At 41.7% G+C, this 12618-nt stretch overlaps 1 protein-coding gene across 10 annotated transcripts in view; it reads left to right on the top strand.

Annotated features, from left to right (window-relative positions):
- Positions 1-10584, top strand: part of lhfpl2a (LHFPL tetraspan subfamily member 2a) — a 211441-nt gene extending 200857 nt beyond the window's left edge. For 9 of the 10 annotated variants that reach the window (XM_085982357.1, XM_085982339.1, XM_085982350.1 and 6 more), the window contains one exon: positions 6942-10584. In XM_085982357.1, coding sequence (XP_085838483.1) covers positions 6942-7198 — 257 coding nt within the window. In that variant the 3' untranslated portion in view covers positions 7199-10584. The remainder of the gene's footprint in view (positions 1-6941) is intronic. The other variant, XR_015077645.1, reaches the window with a different exon arrangement.
- The last annotated feature ends 2034 nt before the right edge of the window (positions 10585-12618 follow it).

A 12618-nucleotide genomic window follows, 5' to 3' on the forward strand; every position in this document is an offset into this window, starting at 1 on the left:
CACACCTGTGTCAGTGTCTCAGAACTCTTTTGCCCTTCAGCCAACTTCTCTGACCGTGAAACGAAGAGGGCGCACAGGCTTGGAAGCTGAACTTACTCTTGCTGCATCTTTAAACATAATAGGAACATAGCTAAAGCAGAATAAATGAAAACTTAATTATTGCTCTTTGTGATTGATAACTTACTGAATGTGGAAAATATTCGCACAGACCATTTTGCTTTTAGTGAATGTGAATAATTGACAGAACAGCACTGTTCTTTGTGGTGAAAATAATACATGAGGTTGTGTTTTCTGTTAGTGCGTTTACCATTTGCCTATTTTTCTGTTAGATTATAGTCCTTATTAAGATAACCACATCATAGTTACAGCAATTATGTGCAATAGAAAGCTGGGGCCCAATCCAAATTGCCAACAAAGCACTGACAGTTTTTTAAAAATGTGTTCTTGTTGTGGGCATCACTGGCAAGATCAGTATTTATTACCCATCCTTAATACAATTGAGTGGTTTGCTAGACCACTTCAGAGGGCAGTTAGGAGTCAACCACATTGGTGTGGGACTGGAGTCACATACAGGCCAGACTGGGCAAAGACGGTAGGTTTCCTTCCCTAATGGACATTCGTGAATCAGCTGGGTCTTTATGACAATCTGACAGCTTTATGGTTATTTTTACTGATACCCGTTTTTTATTTCCAGATTTTATAAACAGAATTCAAATTCTCACAATGCTGTGGTGGGATTTGAACTTGCGTTCTGTGGATTATTAGTCCAAGCCCATAGTTACTAATCCAGTAACATAACCACTTACACTCATTAGTTTCAGTGGTAGGCCACCAAACAAGCTCAGTTAGTCAGTATCTTTGATGCTGCCCCAAGCTGCCATTTGGTAATTTTCTTAATTACGCTATCATCGGCTGCAAGTCCAAACGTTCCTAATGAACCTGGTGTGCTCTTTCTGTTGATAAAATGAAAACTCTCTGACAGCAAATTTCTTCAAGCAGAGGCTCCTGGGGAATAAGAACTGACAGACTGTTGAAAAAAATTCCTGATTTTGTTGAATCAGCTGGTATTATTTTAGAATCTAACTACTTAAGAACCTTTCTTATTCTGGTCAGATAATACTGATAATGAAAGGAGTATTTCATTTATTGTCTTTATTGTATATATTTTTTTTAAATCCATAGGGCATCTTTACTATAGGTGAACCTGATTTGTGGTTTTGTGGGCCTTGTTATTAATGAAGGTAGCTCTTTCACAGAGTGTGATCACGTCCTACTCTTGATTTTTGCCCTTCTCTTGGTGCATAATCTTTTTTTACGCTTGCAGCACATTGGGTTATGTAGGACTAATGTCAATGCTCAAAGATGTACCATACCCAGTAAAATAGAGACTGTTGCAATGATTTATAATATATAATGTAATTTATATTATACTACATAGGTGGAGCAGTTTAAAGAAATCATTATTTGGCATCCATTGTGGTAGGACTGTTAGTACTGCAGTCTACAAAGTAAAAATATAGAGGCACCAAGGACCTATGTTATTTTCAGGGCATCTGGGGTGCAAACCCAACAGATGTAGATGAATTCTGGAATGGGATCAATTTACACCGGGTCACTACCCTGTGTTAAGCAACACTGGGATTTTCTGGGGTGGGTGGGCAGGAGTTCCCATCGTCAACTGCCTTTGACATTGATGTCACGGATTAAGGCAGGACTGGCAGGATGTTGTCGTCCACCGGAATTGCTGTCAGTCTCGCCTCAGCTGCTCCCCAACATACTGTATGCCTGCAGTAAGTAGGCATAGAGTGTTGAAGGAGGTTGAATTAGGACCCACAAAGCGATTGGCTGCTGTAAGGAAAGTGTCCATTGTGGAATATGGCCAATCTGTGCTGCTTCTCTGCTGGACCTGCCCCCGCTGCTCCACAGTGGCTGGCTAATGCCACAATTTTCATCATCCCCCCCTCCTAATGGGTACCCCAGTTATATCAATACTAATGCGGGTGCCCACCCACCTACATATACTGTATGTAGATTGACTTACTCTGGGAATTCCAACAGGGTTAGGCGTGTAATTGAGTGATGTGAAAGAAGTTCCCCATCGTAGAATTTCAGCCCCAGAATATTTTTTTACTATTTCAAATAGAGCAAGAGTCCAGTTCCCTGTTCAGTCTAAGATCTTAAGGGGTATCACAGTGAGCATACTGCGGCTTTGCATTTCTACACTTGTAACCTAACGCCAAGCACCCAGTCACTCGGACCTAAAGAAGCAGGGTTGGATGGGGAGACTGAGTGATCCAGTGGGATAGATACTTTCTCTCTGGGACCTGGGTTCGAATAATAACATAATAGTCTCTTTTGTCTGCTGATTGTATGGGTCTTGCATGAAATGTGTTTAGATAATCTCAATAAAGTTCCTAAAGGGCTTAGGCCAACTGCACAAAACTGCCCTTAATTCGCTACTAAATTCACACTCTCATTCAAAATAGGTGACTGAATGTAGGAAAGGTAAAAATAAAAGTCACATTGGTGCAGTAGAGAATGTACATCTGAAGTTGGGGCTCATAAGAAATAGGAGCTGGAGTAGGCCATTTGGCCCTTCGAGCCTGCTCTGCCATTCAACAAGATCATGGTTGATCTTCTACCTCAACTCCACCTTCCTGCACTGTCACCATATCCCTTAATTTCCTTCGTTCCCAAAAATGTATTGACCTCTGTCTTGAATATACTCAACGACTGAGCCTCCACAGCTCTCTGGGGTAGAGAATTCCAAAGATTCACCACCCTCTGAGTGAAGAAATTTCTCCTCATCTCAGTCCTAAATAGCCGACCCCTTATTCTGTGACTGTGACCCCGTGTTCTAGATTCCCCAGCCAGGGGAAAAAATTTCCCAGCATTAACCCTGTCAAGCCCCTTAAGAGTTTACAGAGTAAGGTAACTGGACTGAGCCACAACAACAACAAAAAAAGACAAAATGACCAAATCACTCAGCAACATGTGCCATTACTGTCAGGGCAAAAAACATCTCTCTTCAAAAAATAAGTTTTTCTTAATATAAAAGTGCAGCAATCCTGTATGAAAAAGGCAAAGTGAAACATTGCCCATTACCTTTAATACAGGCTGTCCAGTGTAAGAGTGGAATTAATAAATGAGGAGCTCAGTATAGCGTAAAGTCAATGAAATTCATGTGGACAAAGAGATAGAAGTCCTCACGGCCGTGGCACTGAGATACTGGTCTGAAGAGGTCCGAGTGCCCATGTACATATCTGGTTGGAAGTATTCTAGGAGGTTTCACCGCATGACCTCCCTCCTCCAACTGTCCCACCCCCAAGCTCCTGCCATTGGTTGCCCATGTCTGTCCTTGCAAGGCACCACCTTTCCATGCCAACTGGAAAGTGAAAAGACACTTTACCCAACTTGATGATTCTCGACCATTAGTCAAACAGCCGTTTTTCCTCTACCTCCAATATTTTTATAACTAATAAATGAAAATGTGTAAAGAAAATGAAAAGAAATATTCTAATGCCCCTATGATTTTTCTCCTGAGTTGCCAGCAGCAATGACCTAGAGATTAATCTTTAATTCCTGGAGACTCCAGAACGATCCTGGAGGGTTGAACACACGGAAGCCTGAAAAAGACCAGGATTCAGGGCACAGTTTAGTGGTTTGGCTCAGAGTTGCTTGATTTAAAAAAAAAAATGTGTCTATGTTTAAAATGTTATTGTTATGGGTGGTGGGATGCTAACATGCTGCTCAAAGGTACTTCCAGTACACTGCAGGGCCTCTCTATAGGTTATAATGAAAGCAAGAAAGACTTTCTTGAAGTGGAGTCACTGTTGTAATGTGGCAGCCAATTTGCACACGGCAAGCTCCCACAAACAGCAATGTGATAATGACCAGATAATCTGTTTTTGTTATGTTGATTGAGGGATAAATGTTAGCCAGGAAACCGGGGAGAACTCCCCTGCTCTTCTTCGAAATAGTGCCATGGGATCTTTTACATCCACCTGAGAAAGCAGACAAGGCCTCAGTTTAACGTCTCATCTGAAAGACGCCACCTCCGACAGTGCAGTGCTCCCTCAGCCTAGCTTTATGTGCTCAAGTCCCTGAAGTGGGAATTGAAACCACAATCTTCTGACTCAGAGGCGAGTGTACCACCAGCTGAGCCACAGCTGACACTGTCTGCCCTCTTGTGTATATAAGGTACTGCGTTAGAAGACAAAGAACAATACAATATGATGTCTAGTGAAAAATGTAGACAGCTTCATATTTTGAACTTTTCTCTGTGACTATGACCAGCCTCACAGTCACGGATCTGTTGAACTTTGCTGTGACTTGACACTGCGGCTATGGAGAACATGGTACAGACATTCCGACTTACTTTATATTTGACTCACTCAGGACATTGTTGAGGCAGAGTAGTTATATAAAGGCATCTTTTTTCCTAATTCTCCTCCTCAAAAAACAACACCTTGACCCCTCTGTCCTTGCAAACTGCTGCCCCATCTCCAACCTCCCTTTCCTCTGCCAAGTCCTTGAACGCGTTGGCGCCTCCCGAAACCGTGCCCATATTTCCTGCAATGCCATGTTTGAACCCCTCCAATCAGGTTTCCGCCCCTGCCACAGCACTGAAATGGCCCTTACCAAAGTCACAAATGACCTCCTTTGTGACTGTGTCCATGGTAAAATATCCCTCCTCATCCTTCTGTCTGCAGCCTTTGAGATGGTTGACCACACCATCCTCCTCCAGCACCTCTCCTCTGTCGGCCAGCTGGGTGGGACTGCCCTTGCCTGGTTCCATTATCTGTCCAGACATAGCCAGAGAATTACCTGCAATGGCTACTCTTGAAGCCAGATCGTTTGCAACCTTGGTGTCATATTTGACCCCGAGATGAGCTTCCAACCACATATCCACTCCGTCACCAAGACCGCCTACTTCCGCTGCTGTAACATCGCCCATCTCTGCCCCTGCCTCAGCTCATCTGCTGCTGAAACCGTCATCCATGCCTTTGTTACCTCTACACTTGACGATTCCAACGCTCTCCTGGCCGGCCTCCCATCCTTCACCCTCCATAAACTTGAGCTCATCCAAAACTCTACTGCCCGTAACCTAACTTGCACCAAGTCCCGTTTACCCATCACCCCTGTGCTCGCTGGCCTACATTGGCTCTCGGTCCGGCAACGCCTCGATTTAAAAATTCTCATCCTTATTTTCACATCGCTGCATGGCCTCGCCCCTCCCTATTTCTGTAACCTCCTCCAGCCCTACAACCCACCAAGATCTCAGCATTCCTCCAATTCTGGCAACTTGCGCATCCCCAGTTTTAATCGCTGTGCCTTCAGCTGCCTAAGCTCTGGAATTTCCTCCCTAAACCTCTCCACCTCCCTCTCCTCCTTTAAGATGCTGCTTAAAACCTCATTCTTTTTGTCCAAATATCTCATGTAGCTCGGTGTCCGATTTTGTTTGGTAACGCTCCTGTGAAGCGCCTTGGGACCTTTTACTACATTAATGGCGCTATATAAAGGCAAGTTGTTGTTGAATAAAACCAGTAAATCATCATATTTCATAACAAGTTGTTCAGATTGTAAGTGTTATTTTTTCTTCAAACAAGTCATCTGTAATAATGCATGCATTTTCTTTATTTTTTTAATGTATAGCAAAATAAAATTGACCTTTACCAGCCTATTTATAGGGGAGGCTGAATGTTAGAGAAGTACTTTATTTCAAAGTACCTCAGTGATGTCTGAGAAAAATACAGTCAGGAGTATATTTTCTGCTTTCAAAAAGAAATCTTGCAGACCTGAGCCACCACTTAATGTTTCCTTCTCTTTGGTTGTCACTGTCTATGCACCACTTTGTTGGAAGTTGTCAATTCCAAATAACCCGAGATCTAATCTGGAGCTACAGTGCCCTCAAAAAAGATCATAAATGGTGGGTCTCCATAAGGGACTAAAAAATAAATATTATTTTTTAATGGTAGCAAGTATATTTGACTTTTTTTATACAGACACTGGAGGGTTACATTGTGCACAGCACTCGCTAGAGACGTTCCTTCTCCTTGAAACATGTTGTAAGGTGTGGTGAACTAAACCACAGTCAGTTGGCATAGATTCCTCTTTAGCAGATATTTGTAGTCATGGCTTGCACTTCTGAAGTGTGACTCATTAAAGGAAAACCTTGCACTACATATTTTACACAAGAATTTCAGATGTAATTACCTAAATTACAGCATTTGTTATAATTATCTTCATGTATATCTACAAACTTACTGCAGACAGCAGCTAAAAATGAATCTAGTCAAAGAGCAACAGAAGGAAGCAAATGTGCTTTCAAAACGGAATAGAAAATTGCCGTATACAGTAGAACCCTTTATAATGCCATCTCTGGGACTCTTATTAAAGGCTGCGCTGTGTACGTCGTCCCTGTTAGAGGGTGGTTGTGATGTATTTTGTAATAATTTGGAATCACAGTTTTAGTTAAAATATATATAGAATAACTACATTAGATTTTTCTCATGGGATGCCAACATGCTAAAAAAGAGCAATATATTTCTGTATAAATTACTGTTTTCTACCTTTTTGAAGTAAAATATCTCCCATGTGTTTGCTCTACCTTTGTGGAAAGTGCAAGTGCGGACAATGGGCGAGCTCGGGATCGAGCTGAACTTTGATGCTCCCACCATCAAAAAAAACGCCTGTTAGCATTCACCATCTAGCTTTAAACGTGAAGAATGGTCATTTGGGCAAGGCAGCTGAGGGCTGCCAGCTGCTGCAGCCCAGCATGAGTCAGCACCTTCAGGACAGCAAGACTAGTGAACAAACCTTGGATAAATATATCATATTGCTGGCTGTAAGGGTTTTTCCCCATACAAATCAAAGTGCTTGGATAACAAAACTGTGTGGTCTTTTTGTATTTTAAATAATTCATTTGTTATTTCTTTCAGGCCTCTTCCTAATTCTTGGTCTGATCCTATATCCTGCTGGATGGGGTTCTCAGAAGGTGGTGGACTATTGTGGACCAGACGTTTCACCTTATCAGTTAGGCGCCTGTTCTCTGGGCTGGGCCTTTTACACAGCAGTTGGCGGTACTATCCTTACATTCCTCTGTGCAGTGCTATCTGCACAAGCAGAAATTGCGACATCTAGTGATAAAGTACAGGAAGAGATTGAAGAAGGGAAAAATCTCATCTGCTTGCTGTGAGAAGATGTCTCGGGTCTATTTTTACTTCATAGCAGTCTTTCTCTTTTTTTGTTTTTTTGAAACGGGGCACCAGGAGTTTTGGCCCCTTACCACCTTCCCACGGAATTTAAAATTCATCTACATGCATATATGTGGCAGTGATTTGGGACTGAATTCCATCCCAAGACTGACAAAAACAGGAAGTGCCATACACCAACCTACAGCTGTGATGGAAAAATTTCTGAATGTTGTTCCTTCATTCTGGACTGTGGGTTTGCCTTTAAAAACTGTTCGTGTCGATGCTGCACAGTCTAGGACATTTAAAGAGTTGTCAAGAGACAAAGCCTTCTCCCATTACAGAGGAATAGAAGTTCTTTTATGTGCACACAATGTTGGATAATTAAAAACCATTTTTTTAATTTGTCAAGGGAAAGCATTTTCCACTGTAAAGTTTGATTTACTGTGAGATGCAGCCTGCACCTTCTAATATTACAGCCAAGATCTTTTTGAAATGTGTGTGCAGCATATATCTCTTTTCCAATTTCACCAACACATTTCACTGAAACAAGGTCCCAGCAAAAAAGGACAGTGCAGTTCATAATTTTATTGAACGGGTGGTCTGGCTTCTTATTAAGGATGCCACCCAAACCATTTAGATAAAATACGTGAATTGTACCACATTGCCGTTCACACTACGTATGTTGAGCGAGCTGGACTGGTTTGAGAGTTTTTCTAAAACATTGTTGAGAATGCAGGAGCATAAGTACAACAAATGGTGCAAAGTTATGAGGTGGGTAAATCTTTATTAGTGCAAAGGAATTTTTTGTAAACTGGTTTTTATTATGACAACTTCATATTGAAACAATGGCATATGAACAGTAAGACCTAGAACAGTGGCTTCAGTGCACAACACCTTCCTGCAATTGTTGTTGAGGCTGTCATGACTGCTGCAAGTACAACTGTGCAACTCAGTCATCTCAACAAATGTCCATGGTCAGCTGTTATATGTCGGCATGAAGCTAACATTCAGTGAACTGTGAATCTGTCCCATTTGAAGAAAGCCATATTGCTGTGTATACAACATATAGAGACCAGCCGTCAGTGCCCATCACCAGTGCCAGTCACTCAACAGTGTTTGGCTGTTCTAATTGTATTTCCAGTTCTGACGCTATGTGTGATCGGCTCATTTATGCCATTTGCCAAAGAAAATGCTTAATACCACTATGTGTGACCGAGAACCATTGTACCTTTAATATTATTAGGTATTGCCAATCATCAGTCATTTTTGAGTAACGTTTACCATTTTACTAGCAATTTTCAATGCAAATAACCACTAGGAATACACAGTGCCGTTCCCTATCAAATTTAGCCTTATGGGACGTTTCAATCTTAATCCTGTGCCTGTCAGGTATGATACAGTGAGACGCAAGACTTTCAGAAGTCAGTGGATTTGATTTTAAAAATCACCTCTAAATCATTTCATGTAAAGTAAAATCATGACCATTTCAGTAGAGCTAGAAATTACATTTCTCAAAAATGCCAGAATAATTTACTTTGTGAAAGCGCCCGAATGACACACCTACCTGCTACACATTGAAGAACGATGAGCAGGGAGAACTGGATTTAAGAAACAAAAATAAAAGTTGTGCCATTTTAAAAGCTGGTCAGCCTTATTATCTGTGACATGCAGGCACTGAACGCAAAGTGCATCAAAGGCAAAGGTTCATCAAAAACCTGAAGGTGTCGCTACCACAGAACTGGACTGTTGTGGAAGTAAATAGGAGGGACAGTCTTCTCCGAAGACGCATAGTCCACTTGTGAATAAGAAAAGTGAATGGGCTGCAGAAGCTAGCTTGCCAAATCTGATCTGTGCTGATAAACCTGTGTTTGATTACTAGCTCTTTGTGATTATATAATGACCACATTTAAATAAGATCATAATTTCTGGCTGATGTTCACTATTCAGTAATCCCAATGTGTTTGTTACGTGCCATAGTCTTTTGTAAGATTTTAACCATTATTTAAAATTAATACACCATGTGTGAGATATGTGCAATAATTAATAAAGAAATTGAAATTGTTTATCATGCATGTGTGCATGGGAGGAGGAGGGGAAGGGGTTTTGATTAGGGCTGATGTGATGGGTTTTATCCATTTTAGTTCCCTTGTGCCAATATATAGAGCTGAAGTATCCCTTATCTAGCTATATGTTCGCCATTTCTTAATAAATGCAGTATTACTAAACTAGTGATCTCAGTGTACACTGGGTCATGTCAGAATGGAACAATCAAATAATAGATTTCCAAATTCCAGCCAAGGGCCCGCCCCATCACCCTGGGTCGCCTAAAGTCATTGCTGGGTTGAGCAGAAGTGCCAGAGTGCTGCTGAGTGGAGGGATGCAGATGTGAGCCTTGCACTGCTAAATTCCTGACCTCAGTTCCACTGTGCAGGGGGTGTCAGGTGGAGACACAGGAGAGGGCAAGGAGGGAAGAGTGGATGGGGCGCTTCTGCTATGGTGTGTCGTAGGACTTCTCAGGACCAGCAAGGAGCAGCAATGGTAATGGCCTTGGAACCTTTTAAGCTCTGTGCCTTTTAATGCAGACAACATACCCTCAGAAAATGGTGAAAGGAAAAAAAAAATCACAGAAATTGATTGGTGCAATGTAATTGTATTTTGTTCCAAATTTAATACAAGTCTATAAAGAGTATTGGTTAAAGGATACAACATTCAACCACTAGTCATCATGACCAATCATTTTTTTTTAATGAAACATTTCTGCTATATCTATATTAACCTCAATAGCAGAATTCAGCTTCTGCTGCCTTATTGGATGCTGAGGTACGAATTGGGAAATCCAGTGTAATGAATTTACAGAAAAAGGTTTTATTCAGCCCTCTTTCAAAATTACTTGCACACTATTTACACTGTAATGATTGGATTCTACCATCATGATGAAATACTGTGATAGTTGATTGTTAAATGGCCAGTTGGAAGTTACGCTATGTAGTTAGGTCTCAGTCATGCATAGAATATCTTCGTGCTCCAAAGTAGTTTTCCTGGGTTTTTTTTAATGGAGATTTATTGAACACAAACCCCAAAGCTAAATTTCATCATGCAGTATGAAAATTCTAGGAATATTAAAATCAATTACTGTGACACCAATAACCGCTATTACTAAACTGCTGAGGTGATTGCAAATTGTTAACTGTAACCAAAGCTGTAATTTCTGGAAATCTGGTGTAGCTATTCAGCTGAGCGACCCAGGGAACACTCCCAGCTGGCCATTTACCCTATTGCTTATGTAATGAGAATTCAGCAGTGCTGTATGGATTTCTTCCATGTTTCCAAAAATGCTGAAAATTTGAGCGCAAAATTGGATTATTAAAGCTGTTTGTGTTTCATACTACACCATGGCTTTCTGTTTCATATCAGAAGTGCTAAAATGTAGCCCTTTTTGTGTTGCAGATTCAACTAAGTGTAACTGTTTTCTCTGCAAATAGCATTCTGTAACTAGCCAGGGTGACAACCACACAAAAAAACAGACAATGTTGGAAATACACAGCAGGTCAGTCAGCATTCTGAAGGACACTAGAAAGGGCACTAAGCCAATTCTATTAGATACCAATAACAGAAGAGAATTTTGATTTTAAAATAAATAATCCCATTTTTCCCCTTCCATTCATTTGTGTGTGATTTTTCTGTCTATAATGAAAGTTTAAATGTGCAGGTTCCTGGAAAAGGATAGCAGAATAAGAGGTGCTGATGCAGTCGGCAGCCTTGTGTTTTCTGGAGTTAACCCCAATTACTGGCCTTTTATTGTCAAACATTAGGGACAATCCTGGGTCTTTCTTGATTTCCAATTTGCTTTACACTGCTTGTTGCAGTATTTCAGTCATGGGGTGCAGGTAGACTTGTCTTCAAGATCTGCTTGGATTCAGATAGCCTGAAAAATAGCCCAGGTGCAGCAAGATAAATTTATTCGCTAATACCCTATTTGATGCCTGAGCTCTGTTGAACAGAACAGTCTTACTGCACCTCTGGCTGGTGGGAGGGGCACAGGAATGATTTTCTGTTCTATTTTCCTCATCTATTACAGGTGGGGTTCGACTACCCTGGGATAATGCCTTTTGATGCTGGAGGGTGAAATGGTTACCTTCCTCTTTTTGTCCGTCCCCCCCCTTCTTCCCTTTCCTTTCCACGTGGCTGACTAAATCAGGTTAATCACCAGAGTAAGGTAAAACCTATGGTCAAAAAGCACTATTGCAAACTGATTGAGTCTAAGGGCTGGATTTTCATTGGGCTGTGGAGTCGGGATTGAAGGCGTGTGGGGGTTTAAAATCCCGAAATCGGGGGTCCCGACCCCAATGCCAGTTTCAAAGGAGGTGGGTACCCGCCCCGCACTGGGACCCACCTCCCCGAGGCGGGAAGGGGATTAGTGCCAATTAACTGCCTGTTAACAGGTAGTTTTTAGCCTAATCCCTATTTTCATTGTTGAAATGTGGGATTCCCGACGGCTTCAAACCACTCCAAGTTAGCGAGGCGGGCCGTCGGGATGAAGGGCTTGGAGGGGTTGAGGTATTCAGGTGAGTGATGGGTACATGAGTGCAGAGGTAAGTGTGTTTGGTCTGTGTAAAGTGTTTAAAGATGTTCTACTAACCTTTACTTTACAGCCTTCCTTCCTTCAGGTCTCGGGAGTCCCTCAGCTCACCGACACAGAAAGCAGAATGGCCGCCAGCTGTCAAAATCTGCAGCCTCTGCTTTCTGTTCCAGGGAGATCTCTAAATCATCCTGAGAAGAAGGATTAACCTGGAGTACAGATTGTCAGTGTTTGACAGCTTCAAACAGCTGTCAAACACTGATATTTCATCTGTCAAAAGGTCTTGACAGATGACATTTCAATCTGTGATGTCACCTGTTGCTGGGTGGCCCTTAATTGGCCCGGCTCAATAAGGTCAATCAAGTCTAGATTGTGGGGGTTGCCTAGAACTCGATGGAGGCGGGACTACAACCCCGAAAGCTGTAGTCCCGCCTCCTACCCGACTCCTCAATGAAAATCCAGCCCCCGTCAGCGATCAATACACATACTTTCTTGTCAGGGTCCCAAGTGCACCAAGTTCCCATAGATTTTTTTTACAAGGATTACCACTGTTCAGTTTAAAGCCATGTTCATGTGACTGGTTTTAAAATTGATAATGTATTTATTTTTCCTGTACTTAGTTTTAAAAAAAGACTTGTTTGAATGCAAGTGCAAGAACCTGATAGGACAGCAGGTTCCTTGGCAAACAAAGGATATATTGAAATATCAAGTTCGAGCTTGTTAGAAGTTTGGCAAGACAGGAGATGGAGGCACCAGTTATTGATACGTAGTCACACTTTGAAGAATCTTAACTCCCCAAACTTGTTTATTCAGCATTCAACTGACTGAATGCATTATGACATT

This window comes from Somniosus microcephalus, chromosome 1, assembly GCF_052327205.1.
Source record: "Somniosus microcephalus isolate GS21.2 chromosome 1, FLI_Smic_1.0, whole genome shotgun sequence".
NCBI lineage: Eukaryota > Metazoa > Chordata > Chondrichthyes > Squaliformes > Somniosidae > Somniosus > Somniosus microcephalus.